Raw genomic sequence first — 25,611 nt, forward strand, 5'->3', positions numbered from 1 at the left:
CTTCCTCCAGCGAAATCAAAAACTCGGCAGCTGTTAGGACAGGATTGTACGTAATTCACTAATGCATGTATTTCAGAGCTTCTACTCTTCACAAGATAAAAGGTGATCAGTTATTAGCATAGGGACCTAAAAAAAATTAAACAAACAAAATCCAGACTTGCTGAACTTTCTGGAATATCTAACAACACCAACAATTCATTCATTCATCCATTCAGCCTTCTTTTGTCTGCATGTGTTTTGGCAAAGATGCAAAACCTATATATACGATGGAAATGCACTGGGTCTAATTTTCACATTTCCTGGTGGAATTTTTTTACCCCCACCACAAACCAAGGAATCTCTGCATTACCTACAATTCAACACAGGATAGCATCATCTTACGAATAGCTGAAAAAGGTCTATACATCCTACTAATGACTCAGTCATTACCATGGCAACCTGTTTGTGTACAATGTCAATGTCATCTTTAGGTGCTAACTGAAAGGGCTAAAATGCTGTTGAAGCTACCATCGAGGGCATCTCAATGTAGGCAACTAGAAACACAAGCAACAGTTCAAATACACTCACAGTTAATAAGCAAACAAATAGTCGTTTCAGCAGTAACTAGAGAACTAATGCAGAATGAAGCAGCTAGATATATTACGCTTCCTACAACGCTAAGTACAAAAAAAAAAAATATAGAAATATATATATATATATAGACAAAAAGAAGATGTGTGAGAAGAGCCAATGGCGCCTTAAGATTACGTCCAACATGGTGGAAAGATTGCTGAATACAACTGTCTGTTGACAAAGAATACAGAGATGAGGACTAGGATGCTGGGGACCAAAACACTACAAGAGAACTTTAACCAAATCTATGCCCTAGCACCAAGTGTGTGGCTATACAAGTTGTGTGCTTGAAAGACAAGCTACGGAACGGAAAAAAAAAAAGAAGACAAGAATAAACTTTTAATTCATATTTACAGTTATGTCCTTATTAACCCGTTGAGGACGGTTTGATTTTGCTATAACACGCATTTCCCATAGACAGCTGCCCGAGTATACTCGGGACTCGTCCTCAACGGGTTAAGGTTGCTAATGGGGATCCTGCCTTCTCAGCACTGGAAGACCCCAACCCAAGCTGAGAGTTTGATCTGGTCCCTGGAACAGCTGCAACGCGTACTTGGAATCATACACAAACACTAAAAACAGGTTTGAAAACCTGGGTCAGTTTCCTTACTGTCTAACACACACATTTGTAACAACAGTCGAAGAATGAACAAAAACTAGCTGATTCGTCTTGGTGATTAAACAAAGAAACAAATCAAAACAGATATAACAAGTCGTCCATCTCTTGTGTTTTCTTACTACAGCTAGGTGTTGATGACACAATATATCAAACTTTCTTTGGCACTGCATAGGATATAGTCATGGCAAAGTTCAAGCTCTCTTCACCAAAGCATATCATTCAAAATGTGGAAAGAAAAAGAAAAACGACAGAAAACATAACAGAAGATAATGCGGCAAAAGGTCACAAGTACTGATCATTGTGTGACTCTCCAGACACTGCTGTTTCGCATCTTGGAAAATCGTGCCTGGAAAACAAGGTAGGTGGGTTCTCTCCATCCAGCCGCTTCGGGAGCCGCTTCTCACAGGTAGAAGAGCGTGTCGGACAGCATCGGGTGGTGCTCCTGGTGGACACTCTGTCCGATGAGGAATGCTAGCTTGTGGGCGTACATGCAGGGTGCTGGCACTCGCACTGTTCCCTGTTAAAAGTCAAACAAGGAAACACACACACATGTAATACCCATTATTTTGCCTGTAATATGTTGCCACACCACATATCAAAATAACAGATCTAAAATCTAGTGGCTGCAACACCATCCATCAAATCATAATGCAACATGTTTACAAAAGGAAACATCTTTCTTTTCCTTTTTTTTCCCCCGTGTAATGACACATACATCAATTTGGGATTTTAAAAATGGTACATTTGAATAGTAACATGATATATTCTGAAGCACAAAACATGTATGCAAACAAGTTTGCTGACAGGTGACTGGTATAGGAAGAGAAAGTTGCTGACAAGAAAATTCAAACTTTTGAAGATTTTCAATAAAATGTTCCACAAAGAGCAATCACAACAAAAGATTATTCCACTTGCAGTTCTCTGGATATCTTCTACACTCAAAGATCACTTGAAAAGAACTGGCACAGTTTGACAGCAAGCCACTTACTGGTATGCTATTTCTCTCTCCCCCCTTTTTTTTCTCACTAAATGCAGATATTTTCTATCTCATGACCTATGGCCTTGCATATTCCCCTTAATCCTCTTGAATGAAAGAGATTTCTCCAAATTTCCTACTATCCACCTTAAACTCCTACTAATCTTCCTAGCTACAACAATGGCTGCAAAATCATGTTTAAGACAGCACTGAGTGAACCGTACCCTTGACCTATCATCCTGTCATTTCATGAAGAAATCACCCAACAACTTCTAGTTCTATTCATCCTACTAAATCATATCACACTAGATGTCCCCAGCTGAAGCTAAGACTGGAAAACGACATTTTCACACCAAAGTTGGGTGACCTTTCATACCGACCCAACTTGCCACCCCCAAAGCAAAGAAGCCCATCTCAACTCCTGCTCCACACATGTGCCGAGTCTTAACACAACCAACCCAAGAGCTTAAGTACTGGTAGTGACATTAAGGTCTGCAGTGGATGAATGGCCTGAATGACACAAGACTGACAATCATGGATTGTACTGGTATGAACATCATTATAAGGAAGATCATAAGCTGGAATGATTAGGTGTAAGGGCCCTCTTTCCACATCAACCCACCAACCCTCCCCACCCCCCCCCCCAAAAAAAAAAGAAGAAGAAGAAAGGATTGCATTAAACAACACAAACAAGCAACATACAAACACAAACAAACAGTGGACTCCCATTATAAGGAAAGCCTCGGGACTGGCAATTTTCTTTTCGTTATATTGAAATTTCGTTATAACCGAACAAATAAACAGTAAAGAACAAAGAGCGGATAATTTTGCGGCCTGAATTTGTACTTCGTTGTACCCAGAATTTCGTTATAACCATGTTCGTTATAACGGGAGTGCACTGTGTGAAAAAGCAAACACATGGCTAGTCTGGTTGCAACATACCGGCCAGTTGAAGTACAGATGGGTCAGCTTGTAGGTCAGTCTCTGCATATGATCTGGCCGGAGGTTGGTGGTATCGTAGACCACGTTGTAGGAGGTGGGGCTGACCGTTCCCTGGCGCACACTCTGACTTATGATGAAGTAGTCGTACCTGAGGGTGGATGGGTGGGAAGGAATAGCAAATTGTGTCGTCATGACTATGCATCACAAAATGTATACAAAGATAATGGCCATATTCAACATGGAATCAAAAACTTGTGATAAGTAACTGTAATCGACAATCTATCAATCATTCACTTATTCAAATCTATGATTAGCTTGTGAAGAGTACAAAATCATTTCAATGTAGCAAGTCTGTACATACACTGCCGTCATTTTGCAGCTTACTCTAATGACAAGCTGTGGAAATGTTTTTATTTTTTTGCTTTTGTTATCTTTTTTTTCAGGGGGGAGGGGGGACAGGAAGGGGTGTGGAGTCCTCCAAGCTTACCACATAGGCCTGGTCACAACATCATCGATGACGGTTCCAGGTGGAGGGTTACCGAGGTTCCCTCGGTCATTGAGGAAGAATCTGTTGTTGATCCTCTTCTTGACGACGACCACGGCGAGCTTTTGAGGTGCCCTGATATCAGACGAGACAGAGAAGAAAAAAAGCAGTTTACAATACAGGAGTCATGCTTGGCCAACTCGCAATTTGAGACAATGGGGAGCATTATCAATTAGGCAGTGCTGCATGCAAAGATGATATCTAATCTCATTTCAAGAGGGAGGTAGCAACCCTTCTACCTCCTAGCAGTAGAACACAGGGTTTGATCTCAATTCTATTACACGGGTTGCATACATCAAGATATTATCATGAAGATATTACCACGATCTTGGCCAATGAAGACAATTTCATCTGCGAGCACGTGGTTTATTTAGATCACAAACTGCTCAGAAGGGCTAAAATGAGACACTAACATACAATTACAAGAGACTGTTCATGTCTGTGGTGTGTGCACTCACTCCAATTATTCACATAGAAGCCTTGCTCTCACACTATTGGTTGTCTCCTGTTTACACCTTTGAGACATTCATGAACCAGTCTTTCACTACAGCTCCAGAATGGTCATGCACCTGTCTGCCACAATTTCTCAAAAATTTGTTCACAAATCTTCCAGAACCACTCGAGTGTGTACAAAATGGTTTTCCACTATAAACTTGTATTTGTCATTCATGTCATTTATTTCCACTTCATAAAACATGCATACATAGAAATGTGACAATGATATGACAAGTGCAAGATGACAATGAGATAAAATATTAACAAACAAACAAACAAACAAACAAACAAACAAACAAACAACCAACCAACCAAAGTCATCAGACAGACAGGTCAGACCAGTAGAAAAAATGGGTTACTTGATAGTGTGCAGCCCCGAGGTATTTATTCTGAGCTTCTTCAAAAAGCGTATCTTCCCCTCTGTAACTGTATGTATCATCCCTCATGCATCAGCCCACACGCATATTCACACCCACACACAAACACAGACTACACATGCACGCATACACACACACACACACACACACACACACCATGCATGCAGGTATATATATACACACACAAACACACACACCCTACCTATCACATACGCTCTACCCATTTTTTTGCATCTAAAATCCAAAGGGACATCACAAAATCCAAAGGGACATCACATGACAGAGCTCTGCATTTTCTCACTCTTTCACTTCTCTCTGATTGGCCTTTACGATACAGGAATCTATTACACTCATCAGAGCCTACACAACCATTTACATAATGTGACTATTTGGTTAATCAGTTATTGTTTTCTCATTTGCATGTACAGAAATGTTTTGCTGTGCTTATTTGGTTGATGAATGTTTACGTGATATGACTTGAAACTATATGTTTGTCCATGGAATGCAAACAGACCATTAAAACTGACTAGAAGTCAGTTAGCCTGCAAATTACAGTGAAGCAAATTGTGTGCTGCCCTGTGTGCTGATTTATGTGTGCTCGAGAACTGAGCGAACCAGAGTCCTACACAATGATGTGCCAATGGACAAGTGAGGGGAGCGTCAGACTTACGTTTCTGGATAGACCTTGCTCATCGCCTGACGTATTTGGCTAACCTCATAGTTAACCACGGTGGTGAGTTGGCTGTCACCCACGCCATCGCGGAAGACGATCACGCGATCCGGCAGGAATGAGTTGAGGGTGTGGTAACGCTTCAGAGCATCTAACAAAGAATCCAAATCATTGGGTGAACATGTCATTCAAACCCCAACATTACCAACAACACAATCTGACACATCTCTTGGGTTGATTGGTAGTAGTAAGTTACTGCACAAAGCTGTGGCATTGTTAGAGTTCAAGGTACAATTAATTCCACAAAATCATGCCACGTTGGATAAGCGGCATTCGCAGATTGGCGAAAGGAAGATTATCTAATCTCTTGTGTGCAAATAAAACGTGCAAGATTCTATGAGCTGGAAAATGTGGTGCCTTTTGATGTACAAATCAAAGAGAGAAGAGAAATTGCAACTATATTCATTCATTCATTCATTCATTCATTCATTCATTCATTCATTCATCTCCAATAGAACTTGTAAATACATTTTTCCACATAAAACATAAGTACATGTATGTGTCAACATTACAAAATATGAAATGATATTTATGGATAAACAAATAATAGGGTGAGAAAAAAAGCACAAAAAACATTCTGAAGTTTAGAAAATGCAGGAGATGGGGAGGAATGCTGAAGAAGCAAAGCTTGTAGAGTGCATTCCCCCAAACGTAGTCAAACAATTATACATATTTTATCGTTCATCTTCTACTTTGTACACGAAATTAAATTTACAAAATGAATTACACAAACTACGAACAAAAACCCAACTGCCCTAGACAAGCACCCAGACAAATCTAAACACGAAGCCCCTGTCATGCAGAGAATAGAACAGGAAAGAAAAGACAGGGAGATGAAGAAGAAGAGATAACATGTTTGGAAAATTGAATAAAGAAAGAACAATGACGATGTGAAGACAAGACGTTATAAATATACTACACTTAGGCAGGCCAAGCCAATTCTTACTTGTCATCAGGGTGACGAAGGCGTCACCATGCTCACTGCCTGCAGGCTGGAATGAACACTGGGAGAAGTACCTGTCAAGGATGGATAAAAAACACAAGGATTGAAGCATGTACACTCAAACGAGAGGCGGGAGGCTAAAACTCGCATGGGTACACTGCTGTCAATGATAGGACAAGTAGGCAACTTTCCCACTTTCGCATATGTTTCCGCCTTTCCAAACTGAAGCCTCTTGGAAAATTCAACAAGTCATTTTTTTTTTTGGCCAATTGTTTCATTTTCAAACCATAAGTGACATAAGATCTACACAGATTTGTTACAGGCAGTATCAACTGCCGATACAGTCTCTTGGTTTCTAGAAAAATCATTGTTGGAAACATACCGTGGTTTTTACAGTTCAGCTAATTCAGTGACAAAAAGTGGCTAAAAAGTCTGGGCCGTCTGTGCAGTGTGTCTTGGGGAAAGAAACCCAAACATCACATCCCAAGCAGTGAAATGTGGGTGCATCAGCATAAGCATCGTACCCAAACACGGAACAAGTATGTATTCATATCTAGACATGCACTGCCATACAAACACCACTTGCCTCCTCCCTCGGCACAAGATTTACATACAGGCACAAATATCCTACTTTAAGGATCCACATTTCATATGTGGGATCTGCATAGACATATCTTCTTAAATCTTTGTTTCAAAGTATGCAAAAATTTGACTTAAATGATCAAAACCTTTCTAAATTAACATCTAATGCCATCACTGGAACAGATGTAGTTATGTCAAAGTAATATGCAGTGACAAATTGTGTTCGCTTTTATTGATTCCCGTCCCGGGGGGGGGGGGGGGGGGGGGGGGGGGTATAAGGGCTCTGCTGCATGTAATTCCATCTTAAGAACCATACCCGGAAAAGGTAGACATCACTTCAGGTTATGAATGTCATACTCAACCATTACAGCATAGATATACTAGCATACAATGAAAGACAGAAGTCTAAGAGTAAGACACGGGATACAGACGAAGGGCCAATAGGAAGAATGAAAGAGAAAGAGGGGGAGGGGTGGGACCACTCGCTCCTTACCTTGTCTGGAAGTTATTCATGGTTGCAACAAAGCCGCAGACGGACCTCTTTGATCGGGCACCAGCACCCTCGTGGAATGAGTCGATACCGATGATCATGAGTTTGGAGAGCTGCCAAAATATGGAAAATAACATACAAGTAATGAATGTTTATGAGTGCACTGGACAGAATATTTCATGAGGTGGAAGATGAAGTGATCCATTCAATGAGGTACAGCCAAGTTGAATGGATCAAAGATTTCATCTTTCACGAAATGAAATATTCTGTCCATTGCACGAATGAAAAACGTTTATATTTGCTTTATATAACACCTAAAATGGATCCTTGTCATTTGATTTTTCATGAATTTAAAAACAAGAGTGAATATGTGGGATCTGAGATCAGCGAGACATGCTCAACTGAATGCTTTACGCTAGCGCACTGTCTCGCACACATACTGCAAACGCAAACGTTTTATATGCATAGTATACTAGTACCGGTCGATTTCATTTTACGATTGCTGCAAGACACCAGTCCTCCAACGCGTACAAGGAGACTGGCAAACATTTTCTCACCAGACAATTCAGAGGATTTATGCCTTCACGATCCTTCTTTTGTTAAATCAAGTACATACGTAAATCTTTAATTACGAGACACAGTTTGGGGCCAATGATGATATCCTAAGTCGTCCACTTCATTGAAATGTTTTGGAACTCCTCTTCTCTCCCCCCCCCCCCCTTCCAATTAAAACAGAATTGTCTGTGTTTGCTTGGCTTTATTTCACTTAGTAACATAGGAAGTAGTTGAATGCTTATGGGCAAGCTTCCAGAGGACTGAGAATATTCAATCACCTCGTAAATTTGGACAAGGCAATGAAAATGAAGTTCCTTAGGCCCCAGTCACATATAAACATGGATGCTCAAGGATCTATACGGTGATCCGGGGAGGTCCCGGGAGATTCGGGGAGATTCAGGAAGATCCAGGATAGTTTCGACATTGACGGAGTGTTGACGAGCGTTGGTATGACTGTACACACGGTATCAACACAGCAGCTACACGGATAAGGCCGGAAGAGCGTGGCGCTTACACGGACAAACATGGCATCTACACGGATCAACACGGCATCTTCACGGCAGCCACACGGACCACCCTGGATAGCTCTGCCAACACGACAATCCCCAGATGACGCCGGATGTTTTTGACCTCCAAAAGTTGCCGTGTTGTCCTCCCGGATGTCCCTGGATCTACACGGACATACACAAGATGTCCAAGGATGTCCAAGGCGTTAACACGGATCTCTCCACGGATCACCTCGGATCAGATCCGGGCTGGTCCGAGATGATCCGAGATGTCTGCGTAACTGGGGCATTATCAAAGGGGGCTTCTGCTGCTGCCAGCAGACTCTAAATAGGGACTTCACCATCAAGATTCATTGGTCTTAACAATGAAAACAAAAAACACCAACGAGCCAACAAAAGCGATGTCCAGCTTCAGTCACACACACACCAAAAAGGCTTACCGGAATCTCCACTCTCCAGAGGTCTCCCCCCATCTTGCAGTTGAGCTGCATGGCGATCTTGGTCGCCACCGACATCAGCATCTGCTGCTTGGAGAGGGTGCGGGTGACGATCACCTGACTGGGGCAAGGGCGCGTCACGATGCACATCTTCTTGATGGCGTCATAGCGGTCCTTGCGGTTCGTCGGCAAGATGACAACAACCTGCGGGGAACAGGAAGAAAGAGCCATGTCGATGCAACAGCAAAAAACGAAGAAAAGAAACTGTATATTGTACTATACTTTTACAAACGCACACAAAGACACTTTAATGCAGACACACCCACATATCGTTGCTGGGGTGACAAGACCTTGCATCTGCAATTTGGGTAAAAATGACTTTTTTTGATTAACGGTCAAATAATCGGTTAAGTGTTGTCACGTCCAAATCATAACTGTCTTACCCCCAAAATGAAGCCACCACGGCATGTCCAAGGAAAGGCTATCCCATTCGCTATAGTGCTTTGGCCGCCATGTTTTTTGGCTCTCCTGAACATTTGACATTTTGTAGATACGAGGTCTTGTCGCCCCAGCGACGATATGTGACTGTAACAACAAAACCACCGTAAAGTCGCCACACATGGATTCTTAGTTGAGGGCAGATTCTAAAAGAGCAAACTGAGCTTTAGAATGATATATATCTCAATACAAATAGACTTTCCTAACAGTTCTCAACAATGAAAAGAAAGCACACTCTCAGGAAAAGTGTTTACTGTGAAGAGAGGCTTTGAAGTTCAGGGTCTATTCCAAGTATGTAATGCCATTAAGCTGCAATGAATGGGATGACAAATAAGGTGAGACACTCCTATAGCAACCAAAATGCAGGGATTATCAGACGAAGTCAAGATTTCCCCCTCCGTATGAGAACATTCTATTAATGACTTCATACCAACTTTCAAAGCAGTAGCACATCTTTTCAAAAGCTTTCATGGTTGAAAATGAAGAGTGTGTAAGAAATGAAAAGTGGTCTCTACAACGTACGTAATCACACTATTCTACAAAAAAGTGTTGTACAAAAACTGCACAAAAACATAACTTCCCTTTTATTTATGATCCCAAACTTCAAAAATTTGAGGAAGAGTCTTCTGGTGTCAGACTAATTTTCCTTCTACAGGGAGTTGTAGTCATGTATGACAACACTCATCGTAGCAAGTCACTGACTACAAGACTAAAATTCATGCACAAATATATAGAGGCACAAAAACGAAGTCTTTGTCAAAGTCAAAGAGACTAGGAAAAAGCATTTTCTACCATAGTTTGTATTCCTTATTTAAAAAATCAAGGCATGTTAAGGCATCCACACTGCACTGAGAGGCAGTTGTACCACAAGCAGTTACTTTTGTATGCAATGCTAGCGCAACATGCGCCACTTACGATCTGAGTGTCATCAGCAATGTTGTCTTGGAGGGATCTGACGTAGGTCTCTGCACGGTCGTCTTTCAGCACCACCCTAGCAGGAAGGAAAAAGAGGTTATAACTTAAGACGTCAAAAATGGGCTCTACACTCCTCCTTGATCCTTGAATGATCCAGATCATATTCAATGCTATTTTGTTTGCTGGAATTTCACCAAAGAGATGATATACTGTAAAAATGGAAATGTTCGCAGTGTACAAATTTTTGCATATTTTGCGCGACAAGACACCAGCACAAAAATGAAAACACAAATATTTTTGCTTGTCATATGTTCTACTAATAAATGTCTTGCTTTCGCTGAATTAACAACATGTGAAATTCATCTCACCTCGCCGAGCGCAAAATATTACTCATAAAAAAGTATCCACTTTCACAGTAAATAGTGATCATATATGCACATATACCAACACTGAAACATGGGCAGCCTTGTTACTGTAAACACTGCCTTTTCACAAGGGCCCTGCAATCTACCTAGTAAGGCTAAGCGCAAACAACACGAAACAAATAAGATGTGCTCACTTTTTGGGCTGGGCCACATTCATGCCCATGGGGCCACCAACACGTTGCAGGGCCCCGATGAAGTCGTTGCCACGGTTGGCATCTCGGCTGGTGTAGAAGATCACCCAGCTCTGGAGCGGAATGCTATGGGTCAGCTGGTTGCCCCTCGTCTCCCTTGACCAGTCAGCATTGGACGGGTTGTAGGAAAACTACATGGACAAGAGACAACAAAAGACATTACAGCAAGTCAGGAACTATTGAAAAATGCCCTCTCCCTAGCTAATGTTAAATGAAGTTTGACCTAGACAGATTTGCCCAAAAAATACTCTGCCCAACTGTAAGTCATGCAGCACAGTTGGGCAAAGTACTAAATACTGTATACGCCCTATCATTCGCAAGTCTAGATTTTTTGCGAATCGGGAATTCCCGATGATTTCGCAAGCGGTTAAATTGATGATCGTGGAGTCCTGCACTGAACGAAGAAGTGTACACGCATACGTCACATTCACATCGGGATCAGAGTCAATATTTTCATGTGTCTTTAATTTAGCGAATAGCACCTGACTCGCGAAATTCGCAAAAATAAAAACCTCAAACAACCCAACAACCTTCCAACAACACAATAAAAACCTCGCAAAATATTTGGCACATACAGTAGCTCATGAAACTAGTTTGTTGGGGTCCCCCCCCCCCCTCAATATGGACAAGATCCATGGCAAACAGACATGCAGTAGATATCCAGATAGATGGACATGCAGACTAAAAAAATGACAACTTTGGCACCCTCTAGGACAGAGGCATACAAATTGCAGTATCAAGCTCATTAAAGGTCCTGTTTACCTTTGGGAGCAGTGACTTCAAAAATGTTCAAGATATTATACTTGATGCATATGTGTATGTCAGTTGTATCACAAAACATTGTACCATACAAAATTTTTGCAATGAAGCCTAAAATTTAAGGAGATATCACTATTTTTCTTAATAAACCATAACTGTATACGGTTTAGCCTGGAAATATTTTATTGTAGCTATTGTTCACATCTTTTTATATTTAACAATACTTAACTTCGATTATACTAGTTCACATTTTTACATGGGTTGATTCTATCTCTAACTCACATTTTAGATTTATTTTGAAACACTAATGCTGGGTCTTTATTTCATCTGCAAATGGTAAATTATGCCTTTAAGTACTACATATCACTTCCTTTGAAGCAATGTTCATCATCAAATTGGTCAGGGCAACACACGTTGACATTTTATTTCCAGTTAGACTGGCCTTTGTGTCTAAGCGGAAATTTTAAAAAATGAGAAAAATATGTACCATTCTCTGAATCACTTCCGATGTCATAAAAATAAGGCATGCATGTCACAGCACTCAAAGTAAAGTGTATCAAATGATTAATGGCAGCTAAATTTGCTCCAAAATATCTCAAAAAACAGATTGAATACACCAACTTCCACACACTTCTGAAGTTGCATAAATGGATAAGAAAGAAATCATCAATGTTGGTGAGCTATGAGGAACAGGGCACACTGTACATCACACATACCTGCTTATTGACTTGGAATATTTTCTCAGGGGGAAGCACACGGCCGGGGAGCTTGACCAATTCCTTGTCAAATTTCAGGCCCCACCCCTCCATAAATGACGCGACCTCTGGGTTCCTGACAAAACATCAAACAGCAAAAACAAAACAGGATGAGATTCGCACAAAATTAACAATGAGAGGAATGATTCTTTGCTGGAAGAGTACGTATTGATCATGGGTTATAAGAACCACATCAATTGGTGATTTCAAGATCGGTGCTAGTGCTAGTGCTAGTGCTAGTGCTATCTCAGCACTAGCACCGGCGATAAAACCGAACTTGAAATCACGTCGGTGTTGGGAGTTGACCTCAAAATTATGACGTATTTCCGGTAGTTGGTGCTGGGCTCAGTGTTGAATGTCGTCTGCTGAACCAAGCTCTGGCGTTTGTGTTAGCAATTTACGTGCTTTTTCTCCATTCACTAACACTAGCCCCCTAGGGATTATCATTTTCTTCATTTCAAGTTCGGTGCTGGTGTTAGCATTGTCGTGCGAGACCCGTATTCACTTCCATGATAGATGCACGTTTTATGTGCAAAGTCTATGGTAATGCAGTGGTTGCCCACATAACGTACACGAACACTCCAGACATGGCTATATAAATCTGAGCCTGGGAGCAAAATTAAGATAGTTGTATTTTGAGGAATGGATGAAATTTGTGACATTTCAATCCATCTTCCTTACTATATGTCTTAAACTAAGCAGTTTTGGCTACACCTTTTAATATTTGCGTGTAATGATCACGCACCATCACTTTTTTCATCGCGCAATTCCCCCGGAGCTCGCGGTGCTGTGATTCCAACACCTAGTGCTGGTGATCAATAATTTTGATCGGTATCGCCTCGTCAATCTGACCGTCGGTGTTGGAGCTCGATTTAACGCTGTTATTTGGGAGCTAGCACTAGCACCGAACTTGAAATCACCCAATAAAGTATTCACTGGATTTAAAACTCAAAGATCTGGTAGCATGGGGGAGAGGAGGAAGGCCCGATAAAATCCACCTTCACTCATAGCCCACCGGTGCACATTAGGAAACCAAGACTAATGCAGCCTGACAGAATGGCAGTGCCAATCTGAGACAAAGTGCATCAAAGTGTACGCTCATTAGTATTATTCAACTGCAGTCAAGATACTTTGGCTGACGTTTACTTAAGTAGAGAACACTGATGAAGAGTTTGACCTCTGATAGGCCTATGACCTTTGTCATTCCCTCACATCTATTGTTTTTATTGTTTTTATTGAATTTATATTTTACTGTAACTGTCCTTGTACTGTTTGTGTTTTGTTTTGTGCACATTCCGTGTTATGTTCTGTACATATTATACATTACATAATGTCTATGTTTGTACATTTTTAAGAGCTGCGACATTAATTGAATTTGATTGAATTGAATAAAACTTGAACACAATTCATTATGGAGTTTCTCAAATATATCCGAATCAGGACACCCTTCCCATGGCACATTCTCCATGTTATCCAACTTGAGATGGTGATACCCTGCACACACCACCTTCACATAACTATTTAGCTCTAATCAGTCTGGGCTTTTTAGGCAATGCTAAAAGCGGCAGATTCCGTCCCCCCCCCCCCCCAGATCTCAGCCATCAGTTGTGCAATGAAATTTGGCATATGTGACACCCAAGTCATAATCTACACAAATTTTTGAAATTGTCAATTTCTAATTTTAACTAATCACTTATGCAAATTAAGAACAAGATCTTATTTTAGCATAATTAAAAGCATTTTGAGTCTATTTTGATTTTGGTTTCTATATATCTTAACATATTCAACAATTGTGCATTATAAAAACTTCCAAAACTCATTTCAATTATGTATCTTATTGTTTTTGGAATTTCTTACATATTTCTCTTTTTTTTACATCTATTCTGTATTAATTCTTTTTTTTGGGAAATTGTCGCTGATCACTTTTCTTACACAATTAGCATAAAAATCAATCAATCAATCAAAGTGATTGATAGTAAAAATAATCAGACAGAGCACCGTTTTCCATAGGAACTAGAAATGTCGCTACAGCGACTGGTTATACCCCCGCCAAACAACATTTCATAAGCTTTGGTCAAAAAACTGAGGAAGTAGTTAAATCCGCAAGATCTTTCCTTGATCTTCTGCCATTAATATGCCGTTACCATGGCAACGTACTTTCGGGTACTGTCGAAAAATGCGTCTTGTACATCTACAACCAAAGGCACACATCTGTACCAAGTTTCATGGAAATTGGGCAAAAACTGAGGAAGTAGTTTGCAACACAAAATTTTCCATCATTTTGGCTCATAACATGTGAGCTGTTACCATGGCAACATACTTTTTGTCACTGTCAAGAAATGTGTCATGCTGACCTATATCCTAAGACAAACATTCAATATGAATTCCATGAGAATTGGAAGAACACTGATGAAGCAGTTTTGCCATGAAGCATTTTGCCCTATATTTTACCAATAACATGCCGTTACCATGGCAACGCACTTTTTGCCACTGCGGAAATATGTGTCTTGCACATTAACATATTCAGATGAACATCTGTACCTAATTTCATAAAAATTGATCAAAAACTGTGGGAGGAGTTCGCGACGCAAGATTTGTACCCATTTTTGCCCATAATATGCCGTTACCATGGCAACGTACTTTTGGGTACTGTCAAAAAATACGTCTTGCACATCTACAACCCAAGGCACACATCTGTGCCACGTTTTATGGGAATCGGTTGAAAACTGAGGAAGTAGTTCGCGACGCAAGATTTGCAACGGACCGACCGCCCGACCGACCGCCCGACCGTCCGCCCGACCGTCCGCTGATCCCTATACACATTTGTATACCCCCTTCAAACTTCGTTTGGCGGGGGTATAAAAAGTACAAAAATCACAAAATCACAAAACTGTGCCTATTTTCGGGTAACATGCAGTTACAAAAATGGGTGTGGCTTTGTAAAAGTATGCGCAGATGTCGCAATTTGGTCTCAAAAGTTGTGCCAGACTTGAATAAAGAAAGTCAAGAATCCTCATGAGGAGGCTTTCTCACATTACAGAATTTGGAATGAAATATTGTACTTGTTGACTGCAGCTAAGGTGCCCATAGGTGCTGGAGTGATGTTACTTGGTATGGCACAATGATAGTGCAGCCACCATTGACACTAGCATGCCTGTTTGGTTAAAATATTTTTCCAATAGTTTGTTCATGCATGACAAACTGTTGCCTTTGAAAGCAATTTGCAATAGAAAGACTTCAACTACCAAAAAGTGCTCACAAGTTAGTGTGTAGTGCTTGACTGCTGAAAATTCAGAAAAAAAGTGTACAGATAAAAATTCTTGTTCCACTGCAGAATTTAGATTCTGCTCTCACTATTTCATATGATCCAATCAATGCTACACTGCAAATGGATGGAAGGTAGCCAATGAAATATCAATCATGACATTTACCAATTTACTCCATTTGTCCATTTTCTGTCTTCCTTCATTACTGAATTTGTCTGCAATAGCTCAGCTACCTACCCACTGATCCTCTTGTTGAAGGTTGTCAGCTCATCGCATCTGCCACGTGGTGCCACCCTGGTGAACTGGGCCAGGTCCTTCATCACCTGGAAGTTGGCCCTCATATCGTCGGTCAGGCCCGTCATGTAGCAGAGCTCAGGAGGCAGCAGTATTGGTCCCATTCCCTTTTTCTCCTCCTAAAAGGATATGAATCATTACAAGTTTGGTTTACTTAACAGTTTCCAAGTCAACTTGGCTAATTTCAATGATAGTGGTACCCCAAAGGTGCCCAACTGTAAGAAGTGACTGCATACTCATGATTGGCTCACTTTTTATTGAGCACAGATGCTCCTAACTACTCAATATCTTGTTGTTTGATTGCTCATAGGTTGACGATGAAGGAGACCCCATTAACCCTAAAAAGACTGGGGGTGGGGGCATCATGCCCTCACGGAAATTTGGAAATACCTTCCAGAATTTATAAGATCTCACCCCAAGACTTCATGACTTCTTGCTTTAGAGTCTTTCGCATCTTTTGATACCTAATTTGTGTATATACTGCAGCAGGTTATCGTGTTACGTAACATTTTACGGTTACATGTCGGTCAAAATAAGCGTATTTGTATGAGTTTATGTGTAATATGAATGAGGATTTGCAAGATTCTAATGTCATAAATTAGGTGCACGAGGAATTTGGTGGCAATAGAACATTCCATGGCCGAGACTGGGGGGAGGGGCATAATGCCCCACCCCCTCCCTCAGTCTTCAAAATCTCCTAAATAGCCCAGTCTTTTTAGGGCCAAGAGTTGTCGTTGGCATACCAATGTGAACAGGGTTAACAACAAGTTCATGGTCAAGCTTTACCCCTGCAGGCACTGAATTACTTGAAATGGAAATGAACATCTGAAACTTTTCGTGCGCTATTACCAGACAGGTTTTGTGCTGGTTAGGCTGGCTACTTGGCATCCTCGTCAGCCAAGAACAAGTGGGAATCCCATCCTGTTAGGAAATAAGATGTGCTCCCACTGGCGTATCCCAATGTGGTGAGAAGGTATACGCCATACACAAACATACACACAATAGGACAAGGGGGTGTTTCATCACTTTAGTCAGAGCTGACAATTTCAGCAAAATCCTTCGTTATGATTTGCTGAGATGCGCTGGTCACTGACTGTTACTGTGGTTACTGTCAGTGCTGACTACTTTAACGAAACGGCCCCCAGAGCTCTAATCCTCTATAAAATCATACTCACTCTCTTCTTTGGTCTCGACACCAACATGGGCTGATCCGCGTCCTCGAGCCTGCATTCGTATGACTTCTGGAAGTACTCTTGGAAAGACACGGGGCCGCTCCTGGTGTCAAAGGTGTCTGAAGGGTGTGTGTCGAAGTCAATGTCATCGACACGGTACGTCTTGTTGTTGTACCTGGACAATGGGAAATTAAAGGGAAAGTTTAGAGGATGTAGGAAAAGGCACTGGATATCTTCCATTACATACTCTCATATCTGTAACAAGAGTGCTATGTCCCATACACACATGCACACACACACACATACGCACACAAACACAAAAAGAATAGAAAGCAGCATGTTTCATTGTAGGGTATTTAAAGGAGCTACAATTCCCTCTAAGAAGTTTTTAGGGTTGATGCAAAGATGTCTACTGCAGAGCTGAAGGCCCTGGGTCCTTACTTGGTGAGCACAATCTGGCCGACCAGCTGGCGCGTGATCTCCTCCTTGAAGTTGCCCCGCGTGCGTTCGTAGAGCTGGTACATGACGTCCAGGACAGTGTGCGTCCGCAGCACCTTGTGCGAGATGTCCGCCATCAGCATGACGTCGTACTCGAACTGGGTGATGGAGGTGGTGAAGCCAGGCCACAGCTTGAGACTGTTGTGTCAGAGAGAGGGTGAAATAAAAGATCACTCTGGACTCCCCAAAGTCTACAGCCCCTGATATTCTGGAAGCAAAGTTAATATTGATTCAAAAGTGCAGGACTGTGACGTCAACAATGCAAGGGCAAAATATTAGGCTCTTAAAGCTAGTTTGTGATTTAGTAGGGAGAAATGTTAGCGATAAATTTTTGTTTTCCTTTACAGTCCAATACTCAACATGACTTCAAGATGTTGTGAAGAGAGGAATTAGAAATTTTGTGTGTGAATTTTTCATAATGGAAACTCCTACCCTGCCTCTCGAAACAAATGTCAAGCATACTTTTGTTCGCCCTTGCACTCACGGCTATAGTCCACAAATCCATGGGCAGCTTGTTGTGTCTTTAGATATTGCTAGAAGTTTTCTATTTGAAGGTTATTGCCCACTGGCTACTTGCGTTAAAGTCAGGATAAAAATAAATCCAAACAGGATTCCATTCCATAAACCAATTGCAGATGAACTGTGTGTGTGTGGGGCCAGAATTGTAGGAACTTTTGTTCATCAATCATGGCATGCCTGCTGCACTGCATGTATATGAAGGGATAGGCAGTTAAATTCTGCAAGTTCTGGAAATCATTGAAATGCAAATACTTCATTTTTTCATTATCTCAGTTACATCACACATTTAAGGCACAGAAAATATGAATATACTTGTAATACTGATAAAAGAGAAAAATATATGGGTGAGAGAAATTCTTTGGTCTACTGAAATATTTTATGTGCATCCTTGACATTAGATTGTCAAAATATACAAAATTTACAGTAATTTTTTCCAAATAACAAACTGATGTGAAGAGCAACATCTGTGTTTGAGAAATAAATCCTCAACAGACAAGAGGTCTAGAAAGTTCGTATGGGAGCATAGCTCTGATTCTAGATACAGCTAGCCACCTTCAGTAAATTCCTGTATTTATGAGAGAGAACAGCACATACACACACACACACACATGCACGCACAAAAACAAAACTTTAGAAAAGGTAACTAACATGATGCTCCTGCGACTAAACCTGTTGTGGTTATTACCCAAATGGTTACAAGCTGGGAGCACAGTTTCCGTACTCACCCATGCTGTCGAATCTCAATCGGGCTGGATGAGTCGTAGAAATGGCGTCCGATCTGCTCCATCTTGATCATTTTCAGGACCCTGAAGGATTCAATAATATATCATTAATGTTAGATCTGGTAAAACTGCTGATTTAAAACCCATTCCATGAATACATCACATGGTTTGCTTTGACACTGCAATATGCACATTTTGCAATATAATTTCAGATTAATTACATAATCTCTGACAATGGGAGTTTTCATACTAACTGCAAGGACACTGGGGCATTTAAAACAAAAAGTAAAGTAGGCTGCAATAACACAATGCGCCTGCTGGCCATCAAAATACCTTGTTTGGAAAGAACAGTGAATGGGTAATAGCTTGCTATAAGTATTGGAATCCAACAGAGAGAGAGAGAGCATGTATGAAAAGTCCTCTAATTTTATCCTGTGTATGCAGGCTAAAGCACACGGAGTACTGGTAATGCTCACCGTTAACAGAAAACCCAGATAGTTATTTCGAAGCTAAACATGGGCAAAATAAGAAAATTATATTCACTTGTCTGGATGGGCATTTATTTGGGCAAGGACCCAATACATTGCCCTCTTTAAATACAATTGCCTGTTTACACTGCTTGACAATGAAAGTGGGCTGCCCCACACAAGTGGGCCAGGGGTTTTGTAGTTATATAATGATACATGCATGATACAAAAATCCCAGACTCTGGAAAAACTATGGGACAGCACGGCGTCTTCATCTATCAGTAGTCATTTGCATAATAATGTTCAGAGGAAACTTGATATAAAGAGATCTGGGTCCTGTTTTATGAAGAGTTAAAATTGATTATATAGTTAATTTCAACTGTAAGTATATGGCAGCCTGTGTGGTAAGGAAATTTAAAACTGATTTCATCTTTTGATAAAATGGGGCCCAGATATAAGATAATACCTGATATAACAACTAATTTCCCTAATCCTAATGAATTTATTCCTTTTGTTTTGTATTGTGTATTGACTACTGATATAACAAAAAAAAACAACATATTGTCTTGGTCCCAAGGATCTTGCTATACTGAGTATCCAGTGTAAATAATTTTTTTTTTTTCCAACACTTATTCACCAAATGATAACAATACTATGCTGTATTTCTAATACGAAGCATATCAGAGATACAGTACCAGCGGATGTACGCGATCCAGCTTACTCATGCAGTACCAGCGGAAGTACATGATCTGACTCTCCCAGTCATTGAAAAAACAAACAAATCAGCAGTGCTGTAGTGATTGGCAAATGTGGAGTTTACCACCAGCAATACGTAGGAAAAGCTATTAACTCTGCCTAATCCCCCACCCCTAAAACTTCCCCAGCCCCCCACCCCCTAATCCCTCCCTCAATACCCCCACCTCATTTCACCGAGAGTGAAATAACACGAAGTTCTCCTTTGTGATTGTGTGGGCTGACAGGTCCAGGAGTCTGCTCAAAACAAAAGATCTTTGTTATGTACTGTGGAGCTGGTACTTGGTAGGTAAAGGGTCGAGGATGGTTGTAACCTCCTCTGATATGGGGACCCATCATTAACATGATGTGTCTTACTCTACCATGTAACATGATCTGTCCACTCTTCGGCAACTGATAAGATTTCTCTTTCGATTAAGAATGGGTCTTACACAAGGTGTGGAAATGTCATAAGAACACAGACTGGTCAAAGATCAAACACAGACACTCTAACCTGCTCAACAGGCAACAATAATAAGTATTTTGGAATTATTCCAAAATCAAGAGTGGCTTTCATATTCCCTTGTCAATTTATGAGACATTTTTAATCTTTCCAGGAATGATCCTACAGAAACAGTGAGACTTGGCAGGTTTGGATTTTAAGTGGCGATCCACTTACTTTCTGAAAAGGACTCCGTAGAGATGCAGGGTGTTGGGGGCCATGGGGTTGAGGGTGGCCACAAGGGTGCATCTGATGTTGACGGCGGAGCCATCTTTCCTTGTTGAGACCAGATTGGTCACCTGGAGAAGAAAATGGCGTATATGAGATTACAAACTTGGATAAATACAAAACAAAGGACATATACAATTTGCCATTGGTGAGTGTGAGGCATAAGTGGTCCTATCCATCTTGCCTGTAATGGCCAACAAAAAAAAAATCAAACTGGCAACAAATCTGACACTTTTCATTCACTTCTGCCTGAGGGGTGAATAGTCTATGCATGCTCTAAAAACCGTGAGGGAAAACGAAGATAGAGAAAGATGTCACAAACCACTGAACACATGGAAAAATTCCTGGTATGGAAATTTTCGCCTATTTCTTCAAGATGGGACATGCTACACAATAGTGATTATGCAACTGCTTGATGCTGAAACAACTGCTTAAGCCTAACTAGGCCGGGCTATTTAAGTAGATGATAGAGCCGGGGGGCCTCCAGATCTCGCGACGAATATTGGCACACACATTGCCTATGACGTAATCTTAAGTACCATGAAGCTAATTTATAAACAAAAATTATTGCTTATGCTAAATTATGCTAATTTATGCAACATGATGCATGACATCAAACAATTTGGTATAAATCACTAAATAAAGCTCAAAAACAGGCACATTTTTTATGTAAATATTCTTTTTAATGTCCTTAGCAAATGTAAGAAAAAAAATGTGCAATCAGAGAAAATTTCTTACGTATTTTACTGTTTTTTGAATTTCTTATGTATTTCTCTGTTTCTTCGACTTTGTTTTTCATTGTTTTTTAAATAAAATTTGTCCGCGACATTGTTTTGATCAAGAAGATATGTTATTAATCGATTTTAATCAATAAAACCCCAAATAATGATTTTATGAAATTTGCCTGCAAACACAGTAGTTTGCATTGAAATTGTACACAAATTCCCGTTTTTGAGCAATTCTTGGTCTGACATGCACATACATATTCATGCGCAACTTTGGAACCGCGTGCCTGGGCGTCACAAATTTGGTGTTAAAAGCTGAGGGAGACTTGAAAGAAAAAAGTCATGAAACGTCGCGGCGATGGCTTTTCTTGATAGCGATACATCGCGTGAAACGTCGTGGGGGGGGGGCGTCCTAGTTAGGGTTAAAGACAGTAAATAATAGCGTATTTTCTTGCAGACAATTAGCTTATTTCTATGCAAAAATGGGATTTAAGTAAGATGGTTAACTCAGTCAAAAGCTACTTTTCATGCATACAGCAAGGGAAGTTTGAGCAAATAACTACAACAACAAAATCAAAATCTACCTCACTATCACTGAATGCACAACAGAGTTGTGCCAGTTTTCACCAAACAAACATCCCCTCCCCCCTCACCTTCTCGGGAAGCTTGACCAAGGAATACATGGTGTCCATGTCCAGGGTGTTGTTCTCCCCCAGCAGTTCGCTGTGGGCTCGCAGGAGGGCGAAGCGAGCGCGCGGATTGAGGATCTCCGGCTCAAAGTCCACGCGGTACTGGTAGAGCTGCCAGTTGGGCCGGTTGACCAGCTTGAAGCAGTTTGCCACCAGCTGAATCTGCTGGCCAGAGGTTGCTGAAAGCGTCACAGTGAAAAGGGGAAAAACACACAAAAATAGTCATATATGAGTTAGAATCTTGCCTTAAAAAAAAATTGAGTAATGGCACATAATAAGAAAGGACTGACACAATAAGTCATGATGAGCAAACTAAACTTAACCTGAATATACTCAGTAGCTTCCTACAATATGTGGAGACCTTCCTGTAAGTCATCATCTCTTGAGATTTGAAAAAATATTGAGATTTAGAAAAAAATATCCCTAATTATGCTGAATAGGAGAGATAATTTGATGGAAGTGAACAAAAGGCTATGGGGTGTCAGGGCTCGGTCACACAGCCCAAAATTTGCATAAACGCATGAATCACGAATGAAATTTGGTTGTGCGTGCTTGTCCGTCAAGAATTTTCGCTGATTTACGCGATGAAAATCACTGATGAACTGTGCAAGAACTACGGAAAGATCACGCAAAAATCACTAACAAACCACGCACTTTCAGCGCATAGGCATGCAAAGGCCCCAAATAGGGCGAATACGTGGTTGTGCGCGACGACTGAGGTCCACAGAAAACCACACATAATCTGGGGATTATCACTAATAAACTGCGTATGAATCGCCCATGATTCGCGCATGAACGTGATAGCGTCAACATTTTTGCAAACGATCACTGATATTCCACGCATATTTTGCGCATTGTCTGTGTAAGAACTACGCAAACTAGGCAAAAATTATGTAAAACAGCGCAATACTGCGTAAACTCTTACGCGAAGCCGAGTTCTGCGCTGCTCAAAACCTGGAATCGCGTGAAGCGCCGATTCGGCGCACATCGGCGGACAACGAAGGTTCCACGTCAGACAAACTCATGAAATGCCCAAATTGCACATATATCGCTTAAGGCTCGAATTCCTTGCGTGATTTGTGCGTTTAAGCGACTTTTGGGCTGTGTGACCGGACCTTAACATTCTGAATACTCTATGAAATTTCAGTGGTTGCATACCCTTTCAAAAGGAGAAGAAACTAGATATATCGCTACGGCGACTGATACGCCTCCGCCATAATGCATGGTTCTCCTAATAGGTCTATAGTACAATGTCTTGACAATGACAAAGGTCCACACTAATTTGTGAATTTTGCAATCAGTAAGTATTCATCATCCCCTTCACCTACAAGTAACAAATCTGCATGAATTTCCTACAATTACTCTCAGTTACTATTTCATTTGCATGAATATAGTGATACTAGAATGCAAATTAATTTGACATAATGACCTCATGACCTCTGAAGGCTTAAAATCAGATTTGAACCTGCTCAGTCACAGGTCACATCTGCCATCTACCAAGGGTTGCATATATGACACAGCACTGCAATTACTCACCTTTCTTATCAAGACCTTCAGGGCGAGTCACTGGTTCGATGATGGGTTCCTCCCTTCTACGGCGTCTGTCAGGCACTGCGCCCCCTACACCCCCCTCGCCGGCAGCTCCGATGTGCATCTTTGCCATCTGACCAGACAGGTCTTCTCTTGGTTGCTGTGGAGGTGCGGCTGCTGGGCAGCAAGTTGAGAGAGTGGAACACGAGGAAGAAACATTACTTCTGCAAGCTGAAGGGATCACCCTTGCATTGCATGTGAATCCACGAAATGCTGCATCGCACCCTACAGGACCACAAAGTCTGTGACGCTTGTATTAAAATTCTTATTATATCAAGAAATTGACACCTTGGTATAAGTGATGTGCATGCAAAACCTGTCCCTATGAGCCAAATTTCTGTGATACAAATGTATGTTTACTGTAGACATTCACCTACCCCTGTCTAGAGCCACATCAAATCAGTTCTCTACACCCTTACTCCCCCTACATTTACAATTTGATGAACATACAATGTAGTAATTATAATCAACATTCAGAATTCACACTTTACCTATGGCCTCCTGATGTATCTCTCTTGCATTAAATATAAAAATAATGACAATGTTCTCCCATTATCATCCATGGTTAGCATGCCTGTACAGTGATGGGGCGATCGTTAACATTAAACTGCACATTACTTGAATATGAGACCATTCTGAAGCAAATAATTTTCACACAATAGATATAATATAATGTACTCTTCAATGAATCCCACAAGGATTGGAAAAATCATCCCCCAGCATTCCCATCGATTCCCACTGATCAGTTACTAGCGATCCCCTTTAAACAGACAAGTGTTCATTCATCTCACATGCCCAATAGCAGGCTTTGGTGGTGCAGGACAAGTAGGCAAAGGGGGCTTGACGCACCTTGCTCGGGATGGTCCCCTTATGAGAGTACTGGAAGAATTACGTCATGTCATGAGCACTCTTCATTTTCTACTTCATTTTCTACTACCCTTTTTTTTTTCCTTCATTTATCACAAATAAAGACTTTGACAGACAGATTTTCACATAAACACCATTTGTAAATAGGGGTATTTATTTAGGCTCCTGCCTCTCATTTTCTTTTCTTTTTTTTTAGATTTCTAAATGGCCACCTTACACACTTTCCAAAATAATTGGCAGTTAACAAATGGAAAAAATTGACCGGGAGTCTAAAAACAGTATAACATATTGTGATCTTTCTAACATATAAAATGCTTTCTTCATCTTCAAAATTAAATAAAAATTTCTTGGGAAAAAAATTACATTTTCAGGATCTTTTTCTTTTTTAATTCAAAGGTAAGCAAAAAAGCAAGCAGCTTAAAACAAGGAAGCGGGCGGAAATAGTAAACATTAGTTTAATTTACTCTGCTTTTATGAGCAATGGGGTAGCAAGTAAAAAGCTTAGACCATGACTGTACCTCCTGGCCCTGGCTGTGTCGTTCCACCCCGGGACCTTCCTCTCCCAGGCACCGGCATCCCACCGGCATCCTGCGGCACGCTCGGCGGCTCTCTGGGCCTCTGCTCTCCCGGCCGACGTTCGGTAGGGGCTGCTGCCCCAGCAGGCGGTGCTGAAGCTCGCCCCCTTCCTCGGGCCCTGCCCCTCGCGCGTCCTGTTGGTTGTGACATCTTGTCTCTATACTACCTGGTCTACCTGGATGAAGTGACTTCCCCTACAAATTTTCTTAATTCACCTGCACCAGTCAGATAATGAAATCAAGAATACGAAAAGGTTTTTGAATACAATACTTGCTAATTCAATAAATTACAAAGCAATAAAGTTGGAATGAGACAACATATTTTTTTCCTTACTACCATATCCAAGAGGGCAGAAGACTCTCCTGCATGCTGCTAAATATGAATGTGCATGTACAGGTCTATACATGCTGCAT

At 41.0% G+C, this 25,611-nt stretch overlaps 1 protein-coding gene across 1 annotated transcript; it reads right to left on the bottom strand.

Moving 5' to 3' along the window:
• Positions 1-731: 731 nt before the first annotated feature.
• Positions 732-25,363, bottom strand: LOC139719265 (piwi-like protein 1). The gene is made up of 18 exons (XM_071630692.1): positions 25,141-25,363; positions 23,702-23,869; positions 22,130-22,344; positions 20,701-20,822; positions 18,826-18,906; positions 17,525-17,719; positions 17,087-17,258; positions 15,855-16,030; positions 12,313-12,427; positions 10,781-10,968; positions 10,222-10,297; positions 8,812-9,012; positions 7,314-7,423; positions 6,242-6,312; positions 5,236-5,386; positions 3,637-3,768; positions 3,150-3,297; positions 732-1,748 (listed from the first exon to the last, which is right to left on the bottom strand). Exons 1-18 carry the CDS (start codon positions 25,346-25,348, stop codon positions 1,632-1,634), a joined length of 2,646 nt encoding a protein of 881 aa, XP_071486793.1. The 5' UTR covers positions 25,349-25,363; the 3' UTR covers positions 732-1,631.
• Between the last annotated feature and the right edge of the window lie 248 nt (positions 25,364-25,611).

The sequence above is a fragment of the Diadema antillarum genome, unplaced genomic scaffold, assembly GCF_040938485.1.
Source record: "Diadema antillarum isolate AM-2024a unplaced genomic scaffold, OU_Dant_1.0 scf00000108, whole genome shotgun sequence".
NCBI lineage: Eukaryota > Metazoa > Echinodermata > Echinoidea > Diadematoida > Diadematidae > Diadema > Diadema antillarum.

Bases quoted from the DNA above. Each gene is read 5' to 3' on its own strand.
- LOC139719265 (XM_071630692.1), bottom strand. From the start codon at position 25,348: ATGTCACAACCAACAGGACGCGCGAGGGGCAGGGCCCGAGGAAGGGGG. The intron at 18,907-20,700 runs GTAAGTGGATCG...TGAATCCTTCAG, and splicing joins TACGGAGTCCTTTTCAGAAA to GGTCCTGAAAATGATCAAGA. The intron at 9,013-10,221 runs GTAAGTGGCGCA...TGTTCCCCGCAG, and splicing joins TTGCTGATGACACTCAGATC to GTTGTTGTCATCTTGCCGAC.